This window comes from Tachypleus tridentatus, chromosome 6 (genome assembly GCF_004210375.1).
Source record: "Tachypleus tridentatus isolate NWPU-2018 chromosome 6, ASM421037v1, whole genome shotgun sequence".
NCBI classification, from domain to species: Eukaryota; Metazoa; Arthropoda; class Merostomata; order Xiphosura; family Limulidae; genus Tachypleus; species Tachypleus tridentatus.
This window is the reverse complement of record NC_134830.1, coordinates 123,959,502-123,980,116: the sequence shown is the minus strand read 5'-3', so window position 1 is coordinate 123,980,116 and position 20,615 is coordinate 123,959,502. Positions and strand designations below refer to the sequence as shown.

Here is a 20,615-nt window from a genome sequence, read left to right as displayed (position 1 = left end):
GTTACAATATAAGATATAGAATAATTTGGTTCATAGTTAGAATAGTACGATCGTATTTAATTTCATAACTCAAGTTCATTATAACTCAACGATATTATCCGTCATAACTGAATATGGTATGAGCCCAACGAATATTAAAAAATCTAAAAGCGTTGGTACGATAACTATTAATATGAAAAGTTGTTACATTAAACACTCATAAAACTATTAATAGAAAAATACGGTTATATGGAAGATTGTTGATATAATAATCATTATTATGGTAAATCTCTGATTTTAATATTTACTTTTTACAGTACTGAGAGAGAAATTAATCGTAGGTGTTACGATATTACATTAACATGGAAAGAAACCTTGGAGTATTGGTATCACATATCGAGGAAAGAAATGTGCACGTCAGTAGGGTTAACTACTACGCGTAGGCGCGGCATGGCCAGGAGGTTAAAGCACTCGACTCGTAATCCGAGGGTCGCAGGTTCTAACTACTAATATGAAAAGTTGTTACATTAAATCCTCATAAAAACTAGTAACAGAAAAATACGGCTATATGGAAGATTGTTGATATAATAATAATTATTAAGGTAAATCTCTGGTTTTAATTAACACTTTTTACAGTACTCATAGTCCGAGGGTTGCGAGTTCGAATCCCTGTTATACCAAACATGTTCTCCCTTTCAGTCGTGAGGACGTTATAATGTTACGGTCAATCCCATTATTCGTTGGTAAAAGAGTAGCTCAGGAGTTGGCGGTGGGTGGTGATGACTAGCTGCCTTCCCTCTAGTCTTACACTGCTAAATTAGGGACGGCTAGCAGAGATAGCCCTCGAGTAGCTTTGTGCGAAAGTTCAAAAAAACAAACAAACAACAAACCATATTTTGTACTGGCAGGGATAGTTTGCTTTATAACAACCTTTGTTCATGGTACAGGAGATAACGAGTTAGGCACGCTATTAAACGGATTGGATTCAGAAGACGAGACACTTCCATTTGATCTCGAATCGTCTAACAGAACTCATGGAAAGAAAACTAATGGTGAGTCAAGAAAGTAATAAGGTTTCATACATCTACATATGAGACATTTTTCAACTCATTACCACTTGTTTAACCGCATATTCTGCTATTTTTTTAATGAAATTCAATATGTATTAAAAAATAACATTATAACGGTAAACGTTTGTTCAAAAATCGTAGTTATGTTATTTATAGTTCCTCAGTGACAAGTATGTGAACTTCCAACGCTAGTAATCAGGTTTTAATATGAAGAGCACAAAGAGCCAATTGTATAACTCTGTGCTTAACTTTGAATCTAACGTAATTTACTTTTATTTATAATAAAGGATACTTCACTAACCATTCAAACCGTCTCTAAACATCAGTTAATCTTGTATTTGTATTTATTACCACCTATTCAAACCATCTACAAACATTAGTTATTCTTGTTTATTTTTCACCAACCATTCAAACCGTCTTTAAACATTTGTTAATCTTGTATTTATTACTACCTATTCAAACCATATACAAACATTGGTTATTCTTGTATCTGTGTTTTGCTACCTATTCAAACCATACACAAACATTGGTTACTCTTGTATCTGTGTTTTGCTGACAATTCAAACCATATACAAACATTGGTTATTCTTATATCTGTGTTTTGCTACCTATTTAAACCATATACAAACATTGGTTATTCTTGTATCTGTGTTTTGCTACCCTTTCAAACCGTATACAAACATTGGTTATTCCTGTATTTGTATTTTTTACTACATATTCAAACCGTATACGTACATTGCTTGTTCTTGTATGTGTTTTATTTTCACTGCCCATTCAAACTGTCTCTAAACCTTTTGTTGTTCCATTGGGAATTCCAAACGAGTGGTATATGAAGATAACAAAATACTTAAAGTGGCGGGAATTTTGTTGGAAGGAAGAGAAAACAGTTACCTGCTCTTACCAACAAGGCTGCTCAGGAAAAGCCGTTCTCTTTAAACCCCATACGTGGAAATTTGTTTTCAGTTGTGGTTATTTTTCTTTTCGTGGAGAGGATGTGAAGGTGTTGGCTCTGAATGTCTTCTTCTTTCATCATGACTGGTGGTTTTATTGCACTTGAAGATATAGTACAGAGAAATACACAGACAGGAGCCATGACCAGAAACACCAGTTACAGCTTGTATTATTTTTGAAAATTATATTTAAAACTTAAAGATGTTATTACGATTGATAAAGATTAAACCAACGACAGATGGAGACCCTTTTTCAAGGAAGCTGAGAACATGGAGTCCAATACCAGGAAGAAGTTAAACGGGCTGAACAACGATAGACTTTAGAATTGACTCACACGTGTCTTTTGAACATTATTATGCCCAAAGAATTCTTGTTTTAAATTTCAATAAGGGAGAAATTCAAGATAGCTTCTTTGAGTGATAAATAACTGTAGCTCGTCTTATACAGCAAATAGCACAATGAATTTAGTGTCTAGTTAACTTATTTACCAGAGAAACACTACATGTACATGTTAGTGAACCATATAAATATTCATGTGCTAGAAAAATATACCATATCCCTTAATTTTATATCAGTCCCAGACCAGCTGACACCACTTCTAAATACTGTGCCAAATATTTCTCCATAGGGGACACCACACGTAAATAACTGTATCAAGTACTCTTCTGTAGTGGACATCACATGTAAATAACTGTATCAAGTATTCCTCTGTAGTGGACACCACATGTAAATAACTGTATCAAGTACTCCTCTGTAGTGAACACCATATGTAAATAACTGTATCAAGTACTCCTTATATTTTGTGAGTAAAGCCTTCATAACACTAAAGTACTTTCTTTCAAATAGACTGATGGGCTAACTTTAGTGCAGCAACTTATGGCATACTTTATATAAATTACAAAACTTTCTTCCTAATTTGTGACACATGCTCTTGAGAGGTATGTACCATATAGTTTCCCCTCCACTGCCTCTCATCACGAGTTCTTACAGTCCATAATGTTGAAGTAAACTGAAGCAGTGAGTGTCCAACACTAATATCGTTATGTAGTATGGTAACATGTTGTACTATATCTTGTGATATCAGCCTGAACAGCTTCCCCAATATCAGGTCTGTCTATCATAAGCCTGTTGCTGTTATGGAGTATCTCTGAATTTTCAATACAAGTGGTTATAATACAATATTAATTTCCTTGAAATGGTTAAAACTGTTTCCTCTGCTACACATGGTAAATTAATAATGATTAATAAGGAAATAGAGCAGTTACTCCTTCGAAGTAATTCTAACAGCAAATAAGAAGATACACTTTCCTTGTGTTAATAGCTGTATATTAGTGACCTGTGGTTATAATTTTAACATTTATTACAGTTCTATTCAAAAGAAATAGACAGCTTGAACAAGACTCACAAAAATAATCTTTGAACACTTTATTGTATGTCATGGTAGCCATCTTGAATTTCTCAGACATCTAAAGACTGATTTATTTTTTACATCATAAGTGGATTCTTTGATCCATATAATCTATATCTAGATACATTAGATAATTCTACTCTATATATGACTATTTACTCTTTCTTGACTCTATTCATTTCTCATACTCCAACAATTATTTCTTCATAATTCCAACAGGGGACATCACTGCGGTAGCTACCCTGCATGACTCTTAAATTGGAGTAAAATTACTAATAGAGTGTTATAAACTAAAATATTGTCATTTTTTAAAATAAAGAAAACACTTAACAAATGATAAACTCACTCAACGATAGTGTTTTAAGTTACTAGATTTTCATTATCTGCAGTTACAAAAAAACTAAACATTTTTTTCAATAGGAACGATCCTGTTGCAAGTGACTGAATTTAAATTCACTCCACCTCGTCCCATTATACGAGGCCAGAACGTTACCATAGACACTAAGATCATTACAAATGAAGTACCTCAAGTCCAATACTTTGTGAAACAAGGAAGTACCGACAAGCCCCGTATTTCACACTACACCGTTAAGTCCAAACCAAACAACAACACTTTCGTGGCCACATTATGGCTTCAAGACGCGGCCATTTCCTTCAATGTAACAATACAGGTTATCACATCGAAAATGGAAGTTAATAAGTCAACAACGGTGATAGTTAGTAAGTATGAAATTATTATGTAATAATTATGATTCTACAGGTAAACAATACTGGTCAAATACTGTGGCTGTTAGTAAGTGTATAAATATCAAGTAATCATTATGATTCTAGAGGTAATCAACATTGGTCAACTACGGTTATCATGAGTATGGAAATATCATGTAATCATTATGATTCTACAGGTAAACAACATTGGTCAACTACGCTAACAGATAGTAAGTATGGAAATATTATGTAATCATTATGATTCTACAGGTAAACAATACTGGTCAACTACACTAACAGATAGTAAGTATGGAAATATCATGTAATCATTGTGATTCTACAAGTAAACAATATTGGTCAACCACTGTGATAGTTAGTAAGTATGGAAATATTATGTAATAATTGTGATTCTACAAGTAAACAATACTGGTGAACTACGGTGATAGTAAGTATAGAAGTAATATATAATCAGTGTGATTCTATAGGTCAACAATACTGGCGAACTACGGTGACAGTTAGTAAGTATGGAAATATTACTTAATCGTTATGATTCTGTCGGTCAACAATACCGGTAAGTCACCAGAAACAGCCAAATACACTTTAATGATATATGTAAACAACAGTGATAAATTACCAGAACCAGCCATATTCACTGAGGACATATCTATAGATATGAAATATGTAAATGGAGCTTATATAAGTCACTTTGTAACTTTAGAAGTGAAGGTGACAAGTTGAGACTTTCTTGTGTGATTTTGTAAGTAAGCCTAAAAAGTTTCCAAGGTTTATCTTTGTCTCTATGATTTTATAACTAACTCTACCAAGCTACATGTTTCTGTTAACACCTGATTTTGCGTTAACACATCATAAAAACTGCACTATGCGGATCTGGTAGTTATGGAGCTTGACTTGTAATCTAGCCCAGGGTTTCTAAAACATTTAGACCTGCGGAGCTGCACATCAGAAAAAAAAAAACAATCCGAGCCCAAATAAAAAAAAATACACTAAAAATAGAAACAATCGATCAATAGCATCAGATAAAGTTTACTTCAAGCTTTTAGAATATGAATTAATAAACATCAATATTTAAAAAAAAACATTTTTAATTCTACTTACTTGTTCAAAAAATTCTGCTTGCAAAATTTATATCAGTAAAAATACAGTGTACGTATTTATTTGTTAGTGGCTCGGATAGGCTTGCTTTTGTGCACAAAGTAGTTCAATATTTGGAGTTGCAGTTGTTACCTGTAATCGCAAATATTCTTCAGTATTTTGCTTGTTTCTAAATTTGATCTTTGTAGCTGTATACAGTGCAAATGTTTGCTCACAAAGATATGTTGTTGGAAAACACATCAACATTTTCAAGGTTCTGTTACTTATTTTAGGGCCATTTGAATACAAAATTGTGTAATTTCATCCTGATGAAATTTTGTTTTTAGGGAGTAATCAGTTGACATTTCTATAAGATGTTCTTTCTCTTTCAAAGGCAAATCGTTTGTATTTGCAGAGTCAACAAAAGGATTTTGAATTCACAATATTTTTTCTAAATGAGAGGGGAAGTACTCCTCAACAGCTGTACACAAATCAGATACGTGCTGCAAGACTGAAGCTTTTGCATCTTCACTTAAGAAAATTTCATTCATAAGGAAACAACCACTGAGATTTTCGAAGCAATCAAGTTCTTCTATAAGTATTCACCCCAAAGTTTTAGTTTACGTTAAAGCACTTCCATTTTACTCTGAGCTTTGAAGTACGTTAACCTGGTAGCTTGCATTGTAACATACACTTCATTTAGACAGGCAAATACATCCGAAAGGTAAGCCACTTTCTGTACCCAGCATTTATCTCTTAATTTTCATGCAAGTTCAAAATGGCATTCAAATAAAAAGAAATATATCTCCTCACGCAGTTCGTAAAACAGAGCAAGAACATTTCCCCGAGAAATACATTGGACTTCAGTATGAAACAGCAAATTTTTATGCAAACGTCCCGTATCCTCACAGAGTAAACTGAAGATCCTCACATTGAGTGGTCTTGATTTTATAAAATTAACTATTTTTATGACATCACTCAATACCTCTTTTAAGTCTTTTGGCACTCGTTTCGTTGCAAGTGAATGACGATGAAGACAGCAGTGGATACTCTCGAAGTCAACGTTTTTCTTTCTTATGTGTGGCACTGTGCATGAAAATTTTCCAATCATAGCTGCAGCTTCATCAATGCAAATACTTGATCAAAGCTGCCATTGGATCTCATGTTCCTCCATAAATAAATCGATCAGTTTAAATATTTCTTTGCCTGTTGTTTGAGTAGGCAAAGTTCGAAATTAGCATTTCTTCTTTAAAACTAGCTTTGTGAATATAGCGAACAAACACAAGCAACATTGCATAACCTGCGACATCTGTTGATTCATCCATTCGGACTCGCTTTTAGTCGCCTTATTAACTCTGTTAAGCAATTTGCTGACATATCCTTGATCCTTCGAGAAACCGAGTAGTCAGAAAGGGGCACAGAGTTAATGTTTTTTAGAAACTACTCATCATTCGTGCACTCTACCAAATCTTTTGCGCATAGTTTTATCAAATCTTATGCAATTGTATGAGCTTCACCTGCTTTTGCAATACGGAAACTAACACTATATGAAGCAACAAAAACATGTTTGTTGTCCTGATAGACAAACGAACGAAATGTAGCTTTACTTGCATTTAATTGCACACACTTTCTTTTGAAATACACGGAATGTGGATTTTTTAATTGGAAGTGTTTGGTTTCTAGATGTCGTTTTAACTGCTGGATGCAAACTTCTGTTACTCAACACTGTTCCACATTTAACACACAACACACTTGGTCTGTCTTCATTACCTGTCCATGTAAAACCATATTCAATAAAACTTTCATCATACTTTATTTTCTTTCTTGTGTCTGTACTTCTTGCATCATTTTGTATTGAAGTGCTCGCACACAACGATAACGCCGATAAATTCGTATTAGGCCTAGGAAGATTTTTTTTTACTCGTATCAGATTTATAACTTATATTCAGCCACTTATCCATTATAAGGGTGACAACTAGTTATTAATTTGTCTAAAAATGTATTATTATATCTTTGGCGCTTCAAAAGTATTTTCACGGACACAAAGTAGCTTCTTAATCATACAATGACATGCTGACCTAAGATCAGTGTTGCCATAACGACAGAAATAAAGATTTGTGGACAAAAAGCTAGGCCGCTAGTGCAGTATGTTTTTTTCTAAAGTAAAAGGATAACCTGTTATTTTCACAACTTTATTTTTGTTTTTAACAGAAATTTTAAAGCCAAGTAACACAATATTAAGCCAGATCTCACGTGCGTCTAAATCTAGAACGAAATGAAAGACATTGAAATATGACTTCATGCGGGCGTATGACGTCATAGAGCACATCGGTACAAACCTAACTATTACCCATTATAATTGTCATAAATATAATTATACTTCATATAAATATACTTTGAATTTGAAACAATTGATACTGTATCTAATTGTATCACCATGTTTCAAATTTGGACAAGTTTCAGTAACGTCATATTTCATTTCGTTCGAGATTTAGCTGCTAATCCAGATCTGGCTTTCAAAAGACAGTTTGCATCACTATCTAGGGTTGACCGACGTTTCATACGAAAATTAATAAGCTACCTCCCATCACCAATGACGCATGCGATCTTGAGATGGTGTCATATGTACTAGCAACCAACCAGTGGTGCCACTGTTGAAGTTAATTGAGATTTTATTAACACTTTTACCGCGAGAACTTCCCCTAAGCTAAATAAAATCGTCTGGTGTTAGACAGAATAAAATATTAAAAGGCCCAATATACGATAAACATGTTAATATTAAAGATATATTTTACTTTTTGGTACATCGTATCCTGATTCAATTTCATAGTTTTAGGAAAAAAATATTAACATTCTAAGATATCCTCGCCGAGCCCCAGATAACTATGGCGGAGCCTAAAAGCTGCGCGAAGCATAGCTTGAAAAACCATGATCTTATCTACTGGCGACAGGTTCGAATCCCTGCCATACCAAACATGGACGCCCTTTCAACCGTCGGGGCGTAATAATTATACGATTAATCTCACTAGTCGTTAGGGAAAGTGTAGCCCAAGAGCTGGAGGTGGATGTTGTTGACTATTGCCTTTAAACTAGTCTGTGACAGTGAAATTAGGGTCAATTACAGGAGGTAGCTCTCAAGTAGCTTAGAACAAAATTCAAAACAAAACAATAACAAAGCTGCCACACGTTATATAGCTAACAAAGCTGCAATGTCTTGATTGGTTATCAAAAGCTAACTGCTACGTTTCGATTGATTGTTCGAAGTTTAAGCGCTGCACGTGATTGGTTATTAAGAGCAAACCATTACGTCTTGATTGGTTATTATGGGATAACTGCTATGTCTTAATCCGTTATTAAAAGCCACTTGATTGATTATTAATGGTTAATTATTATTCTTAATTTGTTAATAAGGGCTAACATGTAAGGCTTGTTTAGATATGACAGTTTGTTTTTGAATTACGAAGTCCATATGAGATGATATATAAATTAATACACATTTTTTGAACTGTCGTATGATTCGCATCCTTCACAGTTGACATACGGGGGTTAGAGACCAAATATTTATGCACATTTTTCTGCTCAATCAATCAATATTTTCCAGGGGGATCTTTAATTGGAGGATTTTGTGTTGAAGACAACAGCTGTGACACGAAACGCTCAGTTTGTGTCAATTCAATATGTGTGTGTAAAGCTAAAGAGTTCTTTGTTGCCTATCTTGAAGACTCCAGCCAAGCTTGCTTGAAAGGTAACCATTGTCATAGACTTCCTTTATTTAGTGTGATCAAGTTCTAAACGTTAAGTTCCCTTACTCATTAATAAACATCAAACAGCATACACTCTCTAAAATATTCCTTGAATAACTTTAAGTCACATTAACATAACAAAGTGCGTAGAATAATAATCAAAATTCTAAAGGAGTACAATAAACACAGCTAAGCCTAAGCCAGATTAATGGCTACTTCTAACCTAATCACAGGAAGGTCCACAATTGGTTGTTACCAAGTGATTGGAATAATACCAATAACTTACAACAAAGCTTGCCTACATCTAACCTAGTCACAGGAAGAATTTCGCTAAAAGTTACAGATGACATAAACACCAAAATATTTTTTAACCACTGTTTTATTCTTTTACATATTAACAGAAATATTTCTTTAACCACTGTTCTGTTCTTTCTACATTAACACTACAATATTCATCATTTCTTTAACCACTCTTTTGTGTTTTCTTACATTAAAAACAAAATTATTATTCCTTCAGCTGCTGATCTCAACGAAAGCTGCGAGACAGACAAACAATGCATTACAAGCAACGCCATCTGTCGTCCCAATATATGCACATGTATGGATGATTTCGTTTCAAATTCTCAGAAGAAATGTGAACTAAAGGGTAAGTTTCATACTTTACTCAAAATAGTTGAATTGTTACTAAAGTGGCTTTAATCTAGAAAACTTAAATAAATGTGTTCTAGTGCTCACCAAACTGTTGACGATAAACGAAAAAATGACAAAACTTACTGTCGATAACAAACTATAACACTGTTGAACTGACATAACGTACTGTCGATAACAAACTGTAACACTGTTGAACGGACAGAACGTTCTGTCGATAACAAACTGTAACATTGCTGATTGGACAGAACGTTCTGTCGATAACTAACTGCAACACTGTTGAATGGATAGAACGTTCTGTCGATAACAAACTGTAACACTGTTGAATGGATAGAACGTTCTGTCGATAACAAACTGTAACATTGTTGAACGGACAGAACGTTCTGTCGATAACAAACTGTAACATTGCTGATTGGACAGAACGTTCTGTTGATAACAAACTGTAACATTGCTGAATGGATAGAACGTTCTGTCGATAACTAACTGTAACACTGTTGAATGGATAGAACGTTCTGTCGATAACAAACTGTAACAATGCTGAGTGGACAGAACGTTCTGTCGATAACTAACTGTAACACTATTGAACGGACAGAACGTACTGTCGATAACAAACTGTAACATTGCTGAATGGACAGAACGTACTGTCGATAACAAACTGTAACACTGTTGAATGGATAGAACGTTCTGTCGATAACAAACTGTAACACTGTTGAACGGACAGAACGTTCTGTCGATAACAAACTGTAACATTGCTGAATGGATAGAACGTTCTGTCGATAACTAATTGTAACACTATTGAACGGACAGAACGTACTGTCGATAACAAACTGTAACATTGCTGAATGGACAGAACGTACTGTCGATAACAAACTGTAACATTGCTGAATGGACAGAACGTTCTGTTGATAACTAACTGTGATATTGGTAACCTGACACTGCATAATCTTGATATCTAATTGTAGTACTGTTGATTTGAGACGGCATACTGTCAATTACTATGAGTATTATTCTTTATCTGGCTGGGTTTTTTTATCTACACAATACTATTTTTATAGTAATGTAAGTGATAATTTCCACACAGTATATGTAATCACCAGGTAGTTGTGATGCAAGTAGTAGGTTTTGTACTGTTAGTGTTTTCATTGATGTCAAGAAGCAAAGAATATTTCGGTTCTATAGAGTTTTGGTAATTTCTAAAACTCTGAAAGATCAATTAAGTAACTGGTGTCATATTTTACCTAACTGTGATCTTCTATATTACAGAAAGAAAACACAAGATGGCTTGGTGGGGTGTGTTGTTGATAGTGGTTGCTGTGACATTAGTTTTGGTTGGAATTCTATACATAGTATATCGACTGCGCAAAAGGAGAAGTAATGTCTAATTGTGAGTATTTGTACACCATTGTTCAGTTTCTAGTAGCCACGTGTCAAACTAGAGACCTGTAACTAAAGAGTATCTAGATAGTCGTACTGACTGCACTGGTCAGATTACAGCCCTTGAATTTAACACTTTTAAAACAGTAAGTACCTATTCACCACTGGTAAGTTCCTAGAAGCCAAAGGTCCAATGGAAATTCTTCTAGTAAAGAGTATCTAAATGGTCAGTATCGAGCTGCCATCGTTCAGACTAGAGTCCTACAATGAAGCATTTATAAAACTAAATATTAATGCACCAATAGTCAGTATGTAGAAGCCATATGTCCGATACAAATTTTTCTACTAAAGAGCATTTAAATGGTCAGTATCCAGCTGCCACCGTTCAGACAAGAGTCCTAGAATCAAACATTTTTAAAACCATAAATATCAATGCACCAATGGTCAGTACCTAAAAGCCATATGTTCGACTAGAGCCCTTTAACTGTGGAGTATCTAAATGGTCAATATCTAGAGGCAACTGGTCCAACTAAAGTCCTTGTATCAAACTGTTTTCTAATTCAACTAACTTGCTAATGTATTATTTTATTGTGAAGGTTCTATAGATTTTAATGAATATTTCATAGTTATTTTATTATAATTGTTTTAGAGGAAGTTTGTTAATCACAAGATGTATTTTAGGTCAAGGGCTCACCTGCTTCTGGATGTTGTTTGAAGATCCTGGCAAGATGTTAAATATGAAAATAATCACAAAATTGATTGAGCTGATTGTAACATAGAACTTTAATTTAATGTTGTCATGGTGGCTGATCCATGTCTTGTTGTAATAAAAAATAAATGTTATTAAAGTTATATATATGCCATGTATATGTGATATCTCAACCCACATGTCATTTGCATGTAATGAGTACACATGATTGTGGTCAGAAGCTTTCAAAACGAGAATATTCACTGTTTTTGTGTGAGTAACCCAATTATGTAAAATAATGAATAAAATATTTTTGTCATTGTTTTCAAATCCCTGAGACTTGATACTTAATTACCAACAAAATATAATCACATCCAAAGTTTCAAGTTAAATATGAATATATATCATTACAAAATGAAAATCTCTCACACACACACACACACACTGGTATATATAAATTTATACCAGTATCATTCACTTCCTACCAATAAACATGATTTGATCATGTGATATTCCCGCAAGCTGTTGGCTTTACTTTTAATAAAGCCTGTTTTTAATCATCATATTTATGGTAGATGTTGCACAGTTCACATTAGTTTTACTCCTGATAATGCCTGGTTTTAATCATCATATTTATGGTGGGTGTTGCATAATTTAATGTATTAATCATGGTAGTCTCTAACAGCAGAATGACCAAGTAGTTGAATATTGTCAGTGATCTGTAACAAGTGTCGCCACCGTTGCCCTTGAACATGGTTTGCTGTCTGAGAGTTACTCTGGTATTCCTCGACTGCCAATCTCATTTCTTGAACTTTTTGACGAAGTTCCGAGGTTTCTTGCTCCATTTGAGAAATCTACACAGTACAACAAGTGTTGAAAGTTTTCACTAATTCATGAGGTTATCTAACTCGTGGTCCAGTTATGAATCATGACACTTCCTATAAATCTGTAAATTTTCACATGAAGCTACACCTGAACCGATCCTTATAATAACTATAGAAATGTCATTCATCTTCAAGTTTATATGAACATATATAAAACAAAGGTATGTATGTTTCAATAATTAATACAAAAGGTTAATAAAGCTACACAAAATATTATTTGCTAAATGTCGTCACTGATTTAAAACTGACAAACATTCACATAGACAATAGCACACACCACTAACTACTGTACCACTTTTATCTAACCACATCTGATGTATCACGTGATAAAACTTGTTAGCCAAGCATCTTAACCACCAGGCCATGTTTAAAGAGGACTGTTACTAGAAGGTGATGGAAATCATATCACCCTACTTGACGATTTGATAACCAAGTACGGTGATGGTAGTTATATCACCCTACTTGACGATTTGATAACCAAGTACGGTGATGGTAGTTATATCACCCTACTTGACGATTTGATAACCAAGTACGGTGATGGAAGTCATATCACCCTACTTGACGATTTGATAACCAAGTATGGTGATGGAAGTCATATTACATTAATTAATAATTTGATAACCAAGATTAATTATATTTTAATGAATAAGCTGTCGTTTTACTGCTATCAAAACTTGATGTTTAGAATTACAAGTCCTCTAACTTATGGTTGAGACACTGGAGTGGGCATTCACTAAGACTAATTCATAATGATATTAGCTGTAAAATATGGTTATTATACGTCTTCTGGTGGATAAGCTCATATCCAAGTGTCCATTTCCATTGGTGAACAAAGAGCATATTGTGTGTGTTTCGTCCATATTGTATGTATTTTATCCATGCTGTTTTTGGACCGTATTGTTTGCGTTTATTCCATTCTTAGACATTACTCTGATTTCCTTCTCTATTTTAACTTGGTAATTGTTTCTAAATAGTAGTTTAGCCCTCCAGTAGCTGTGTACTTACAGTGCTAGAAACCAGGTTTCGATACCATTTGTGATAAATGACAAACAATAACAGTCCCCAAAACTCACTTTTGTTTTTAAAGACGAAATTTCAGAATTCAGTAAATCCTTCTCCTTTTGAAGTCGACAGTTTTCTTCTTGGGTTACGGTCCACCACTGTTTTGTCTCCTTCAGTTTCCCTCTTAGAAACGAAACGGTATTCTGTTCTTTGATCTTTAAACGCTGTTCTTCTGCAACCTGGTAAACGAGGAAACCTTCAATTGACGATCAAATTGGTAAATAACATTAGAATATAGTTCATTTATAATAGTAACACAGCCCTAAATAAAGTAGATTCATATCACAATGACTTTAACTTGTATTTCACTCAAACGTTTACATTTTAGACTCTACTATTACAATAGTTATAATACGAAAATTAATTATTAGATTACACTACAACATAACCAATAACACATCTCAAATATCAACTGTTTAATTTACACCACCACAGTCCACACGTCAGATGATTAACTCAGCCCAACACTCTCCACCAGTTTTAAACCAATACAAATATCAACACACTTTGACAAGATATTACAACGTCTTCTAGCGTCTGTAGATTGGACACAACGGTCTATCTAGTTTATTATTTTTACGTAACATTGTGATTATATACTTTTACATAAAATTTTTATTGAAAACTGAGCCAAACTTTAACAATCGTATCTAGTGTTAGATTTTCACTAATTTAGAAAGCAACAATACCAGAAAACAAGGGCTTTACCTCCACAAGCAGACGTTTATTTCTCTCTCTTTCCTCAGCCAGTGAGCTTTTGTTCTCTTCAATCGTCTTTGTGAGCAGACATTCGCGACCTCTAGCGGTTGAAACTTCACTTATGAGCTCCGTCTGGCGCGACTCTAATGACTCTCGAATCTCCTTTTCCTAAATGGGTTTTTTGGTAGTTTATAACAGCATAAGTTTTCCTCATAGTAACATACAAGGTAGTAAAGTACTTTTTAAATTTACAAACATTATTTACCTATTGCAATCTATTTTATACAGTTTTAACTCTCAATATTTGAATCTGAGTGACTGGTAAATTACAGAGTTTGTGTTAAAATATATTCATAGTTTTCACAAAATGTGTTTAGGCCTTACCTGACCTATTTTGACATCCATAAGCAATGCCTGACTTATCCTAATGTTTTCAGGTAATATCTAATTGCTTCAGTTAATATCAGTTGACTTCAGTCTTGCCCTGAAGTTTTCTCGAAACATCTATTGACTTGTTACAAACCTATAGTCTTCAATTTCTAATTGTTACGTCAAGAAATGTTATATTACCTCTCTCAGTTGACTTCTGGCTTCAATCAGATAAACCTGAACCTGAGATTTTTGTTGTGTTAATATTTTAAAGTCTTCCACAAGTCGAGACCTGAGAAGTTCTCCGTATTCAACTTGTTGCTTTGTTTCTTGGAGCTGCTCCAAAGCTTGTTGAAGCTCTTCCTAATGAAAAGACAGCATCTGGGATAACTAACTCTCATCTTTTATTTAACAAGTTAGACCTAATGAAAAAAACAACCCCTAGTATAACCTGGGACAACCAAATCTGACACTTTCTCTGACAAGTTAGTCCTAATGAGAATACAACATTTCATATAACCAGGGACAATCAACTCCCACAGTTTCGCTGTTACTTAAATTGCACCAAACGTCTAACATAACCCCATGTGGTTTTTACATGTTTAATTTCTGAAGCTGAAAAAGATGACATGTTGACTAAAGTTAATGAAACTATTGGTAACGACTTTCTCTTGTTTCGGAAAATATTACCGGGTTTTCCTTGAGTAATCTAAGACTTTTAAAAACGGTGACAATCTAAGAAAACTCCGATATGGTTTTATAATTAAAGTAGGTGTAATAACTGTTGAAAAGTCACATTTATCAACGTGTGTTGTTGACTGAACTGCATGAACCTATCAGTAAATAAACACAAGTTTATTTATGAAGCTTCTTGTAAAACAAAACGACGACAGTCTTTATTGCAATATCTAAATTCAATCATTTAGCTCCTGTTTTATTATGCATTTATGAATAAAATTTCCATGCTATCTAACCCTACACTGTTAATTCCAGGAATATTATCCAACGTACCTTCTAATCTTACCACAGGTTCTATAAAAGGTCTTCAAGAACCATGTTCAACTTACCATCTAGTCTCTCACCACAGGTTCTAGAAATGGTTTTCATGTACAATGTTGAACTTACCTTCTACTGTTTAACCACAGCTTCTAGTAAAGGTTTTCATGAACAATGTTTACTTGTGGTATGTATTCATGATAATATTAAAGCGGGCCTGGTTCCTGAGCTCACCTTCAGTTCTTTTACCACTGATTCTTGTGGGGTCTGTACTTGTGACTGCAGTCTCAGCTGGCAGTTTTCAAGCTTTTGTTGCTGTTCTTCTATGTATTTCTTGTACAGCTTAGTTTTACCTTCACTGTCTCTCAGCTAAAGGTAATGAAATCTTAAATTCACATGTAAAAAATACGCGAAGATTTTCTGAAAAACAAACCTTAGTAGAGAAATTATTTTAATAAATAAAATAAATAAATAATTATCTAGTCTTTAAAACGGTAGATATAAATTATTGCGTATATTTCTAGCAACGTCAGGTCCTGAATCCCTGAACGCAGTTTTAAGGATATGGAAAAGAACACTAACTTTTCTTATAACCTAAATAACATTCAATTCTAACAACACTCTATTTTAATAACATTCGACTTGTTAAAGGGTTGTTTCAGGTTTCTACCGTAGGATGCCGTCACGTTTCCCGCGTTCATGTGGTTGATTATGGGAAATATTTGTTCTAAAGTGAAAGAACGTCCAACTAATATAATAAAAAACATTATCAAAAACCTTTAGACAGGGATTAGCACGTGTGAGATAATGGTAAGTAACAGTAAACCAGAAAATATACTAGGGATTAGAGGGAGATCACACTGCTGTTTTACACAGTTCTTCGATTCAAGTTTCTATAGGAAGTTCTGTAATTAGAAAGAACTATGTATCTGTAGTTTATATAAAGCTTTAACATGCTAGAGAAATAATATAGGTAATAACAGTGAGAAATAAGAGTAGTGCTTTAAAAAGTGTACATGAAACAGTGCCCTCTAGCCACACCTGCTGCTCGACATGACTTAGTTTTCCTCGGATCTCGTTTGTTTCACGTTCAGTCTCCCTCTCACGTTCCTCAGCCATATTGACCTGTTGCATCAAGACCTGAATCTTTTCTCCTTGTTCTATGTTCGTTTTTCGTAACTCGGTAAACTCGTTCAGAAATGCTCTATGTTCGCTAGCTCTGGTTTCTGTGATTGAACAATGTTACATATGTTTGTAAAACACAAAACGAGTGATAAAGTAGACTAACGATAAATCGATACTAAATTTAACAGTTTGGTAACATAGCAACGGAATTATGTTGCTCACTTTCCATTTCTTTCAGCTCTTTACGGATATCATCCTTCTCTGATCGAATCAAGTCCAAGTCTAATTCCTTTTGTTTCAGGCAATATCGAACGTTTTTCACTTCTTTCTCAAGACCCTACACAATAATTAAACACTATGTTAGATCACAATGATATTAATATAATAGTACCTAACAACAAATATTATAAAACAGTACATAATAATAAGTATAATAAAATAGTACTTAAACACAATTAACTAATATAATACAATAGTATCTAACCATCATTCCCAAATATAATATAATAATAGCTAATTATTATGTATCTATGTGTTAGTAACTTTATCCTGAATACGTATGACAGTATCCAAGTGAAACACACCACAACAGATACGTTTGTATCTGTTAGTAGTTTTGTCCTGGGTAATTACAATGCTGTTAAGTAAGATACGCTATAAGAGGTGAGTTTAGAAGTTTGTCAATCAAAACCAGTACATGTAAATACATTTCTATACATAGATTTAATGGGACTAAAACTACAACTGAGAAAGTTTATGCCTTACAAATTAATGGAATGTATATCATTTGTTATTGTAACTGACGTCTGAAAGGCTGCCGTTTAGTTTCCAGTTGGTAATACAGCAGTTTGATATTTCGACTCTAAAAATTCTTTAATCTTTCTAACCGTAACTCAAGCATTTTACTATAGAACGTCAACTTTAGGTACAAGCTACAGTAATGATGGTAACTATCACTCACCTGAACCATCTTCGCCACTTCCTCAAACTTTGGGTTTTCCTTGGGTTCAGACTTGTTATCAAGGCGATGTTTCTTAATCTTTAGTTAGAGAAAACGTTTTATTATTTATCCAACCTTGTGGTTTATCTTCTGTCAACAACACAGACGACGAGGTTTTAACCAGGTTCTAGTCTAGTGTGTTAACAACATAAACGTCAAGGTTTTAACTGTTTCTCCAGCTATCTAACCAGGTTCTATTGTACTGTATCTTACAATGCTAAAATCGGGGGTTCGTTTCCCCTTGCTGGACTTAACAGATAGCCCTATGTGGCTTTCCTATAAAAAAACACACACAAACACACAATTCTACTGTATCAACAACATAAATAACAAGGTTTTAACTCCACAAGATGTATTTTTCTATCTTTAGAACAATGAGTATATAACAACTCTATGAGCTATAGCTCACTCAAGTGGTCAGTGTATATATTTGTAAAGTAACGATCAGAGATTTGGTAGTCTTGCATATACACTGCTGGCCAAAATCTTAAGGCCAATGAACATAAAGAAAAAATATGCATTTTGCATTGTTAGACTCAACCACTTATTTGAGTAGAGCTTTGAAAGATGAAAATAAGAAAAGGAAAAAGAACAACTTTTTCAGCATTTAATAAGGAAAATGTGAACACTATGAAATTAGCCTAAATACTAGCTGCTCAAAAGTTTAAGACCATACCAAAAAAACAGTCGTAAACAGGGCAGGAAATGCCCAACAAGAGGTCTCAGTAGTGAGTTGCACGGCCGTCATTGCGAATGACTTCAAACAATCGCTTTGGCATAATCATGCACTGTTTGGAATTGACGTCCATTTCTATAGACTTCCCTTACCATCCACCCCCAATCATTTTCAATGGGGTTTAGTTCGGGCGAACACACTGGATGGTCCAAAAGAATCACGATATTCGCCATGAAAAAGTCCTTGTCCTGCGAGCGTTGTGGATTGAAGCGTTGTCCTGTTGAAAGATCCAGTCATTTCCACACAAGCGAGAGCCTTCAGTTGATAAAAATGCTCTCCCGAACATGCCAATATAGCCAGCTGCTGTTTGACGCCACTTTATAACCTGAAGCTCCATTGCTCTATGGAAGGAGAAAGCACCCCAGATCATGATAGAACTTCCTCCACTCTTCCGTGTAGAAAATGTCTCCGGTGGGATATCCTTATCGTGCCAGTGACGTTGGAAGCCATCTGGACAATCTAGGTTAAATTTTATTCTCATCAGAGAATAAAACCTTCTTCCACTTTTCTACATCCCTGCACCCCGCTAGTACAGCGGTATGTCTCCAGATTTACAACGCTAAAATTAGGGGTTCGAGCCCCTCGGTGGGCTCAGCAGATAGCCTCATGTGGCTTTGCTTTAAGAAAAACACAAACACATTTCTACATCCCATGTTTGGTGCTTCTCAGCAAAGTTTAACCGAGCTGTTTGGTGGTGTGCAAGGAAGCATGGTCTTTAAAAACGTTTACGGTTTTTAAAGCCTTTCTTTCGTAGATGCCATCTTATTGTTTTTGAGCCGCATTCTGCTTGCGAAAGAGCTTTAATCTGGTTCGACGATCGACTGGAGTCTTGACAGACAACCCGTCGAATTCTCCTGTTCAACGCCGGCGAAATTTTCTTGCGCAGACCACTTGAAATTCTCGTTCCGTATCCCTCAGGGTCGTTTAAGAAATTTGCAACAGCAGTTTTACTACCCCCAATCTCACCAGTGATGACACGTTGAGAGAGAACTTACTTTTGCAGCTCGACAATTATGCGACGTTCAATCTCTGTCAACTTTTTAGCCTTTGCCATGTTTTTACCCAATGTAACACAGGAGATATCAGTGCGAGATGTTGACAATGCTAATGCTTGAACACAAATGACTCAATTTCGTTACGTGTTTACCGATTAACGCTTCGTTTCAGTATGGTCTTAAACTTTTGACCAGCTAGTATTTAGGCTAATTTCATAGTGTTCACATTTTCCCTATTAAATGCTAAAAAAGGTTTTTATTTTTATTTTCCATTTTCTTATTTTCATCTTTCGAAGCTCTACTCAAATAAGTGGTTGAGTCTAACAACGCAAAATGCATATTTTTTCTTTATGTTCATTGGCCTTAAGATTTTGGCCAGCAGTGTATATGTCTTAAAACGTTTAGCAAATGGCAGATATCTTGTTTTATTTTTACATTGATTGTAGGGATGTAATCTGCTTTGTACCACTCACGATGTTCGTGATTATGGTCTTAGCCTTTTCCCTATAAAACATTAGTCAACACCAAGCCGAAATGTCTTCAAATGCATGAGAATAGCGTGGTGAACATCCCTGAACCAGGGCGACAGCACAACAAATTTTCCTGGTATCTCATCCATCAGTCACGCTCGGCACTAGGTTTATTCATATTCTACAGTCACTTCCCAGTTTAGATCTTTCTTTCCACAGTTTCTATTGGGGAACACATGGGGTGAGGTTACATTGGTAGCAAAGCCCGTTTTGTACAGACCACGCAATTGATCTCACACATTCATGTCTTGAAGTTAGAACTCAGTCAACTCACCTGGGTGCACCAAACACCACTAGTCCTCTTTCCAATGTTGTTAAAATTTAAGATTCATTATCCGTTTTACCTTATATTGTTCTAGGTAGAGGTTTTATTGAGCTACAGAATGCTCCAATACATTGTTTTTGTTTTCTTAACCTTTTGTTATTATATATGTTTAGACATAACAAATCAACTGATTCTACTTTTCTTTGTAAATTTATATTCATTTTTCCCCAGCAATGCCAACTGAAAGACTTCGACCCTAGTGGCACACTTTCAAATTATTCATGCTCTGGTGTCAC

General features: G+C 34.7%; 2 protein-coding genes across 2 annotated transcripts; one reads left to right on the top strand and one right to left on the bottom strand.

Moving 5' to 3' along the window:
• The first annotated feature begins 341 nt into the window (after nucleotides 1-341).
• Nucleotides 342-11,985, top strand: LOC143251712 (uncharacterized). The gene is made up of 7 exons (XM_076502957.1): nucleotides 342-399; nucleotides 801-1,031; nucleotides 3,829-4,128; nucleotides 8,807-8,950; nucleotides 9,466-9,594; nucleotides 10,860-10,980; nucleotides 11,652-11,985. Exons 1-6 carry the CDS (start codon nucleotides 342-344, stop codon nucleotides 10,976-10,978), a joined length of 981 nt encoding a protein of 326 aa, XP_076359072.1. The 3' UTR covers nucleotides 10,979-10,980; nucleotides 11,652-11,985.
• On the bottom strand, nucleotides 6,194-17,909 carry LOC143253547 (uncharacterized). Its single transcript, XM_076507605.1, has 8 exons — nucleotides 17,755-17,909; nucleotides 17,016-17,130; nucleotides 16,710-16,894; nucleotides 15,903-16,037; nucleotides 14,874-15,035; nucleotides 14,313-14,471; nucleotides 13,616-13,783; nucleotides 6,194-12,512 (listed from the first exon to the last, which is right to left on the bottom strand). Exons 1-8 carry the CDS (start codon nucleotides 17,761-17,763, stop codon nucleotides 12,321-12,323), a joined length of 1,125 nt encoding a protein of 374 aa, XP_076363720.1. The 5' UTR covers nucleotides 17,764-17,909; the 3' UTR covers nucleotides 6,194-12,320.
• Nucleotides 17,910-20,615: the final 2,706 nt, after the last annotated feature.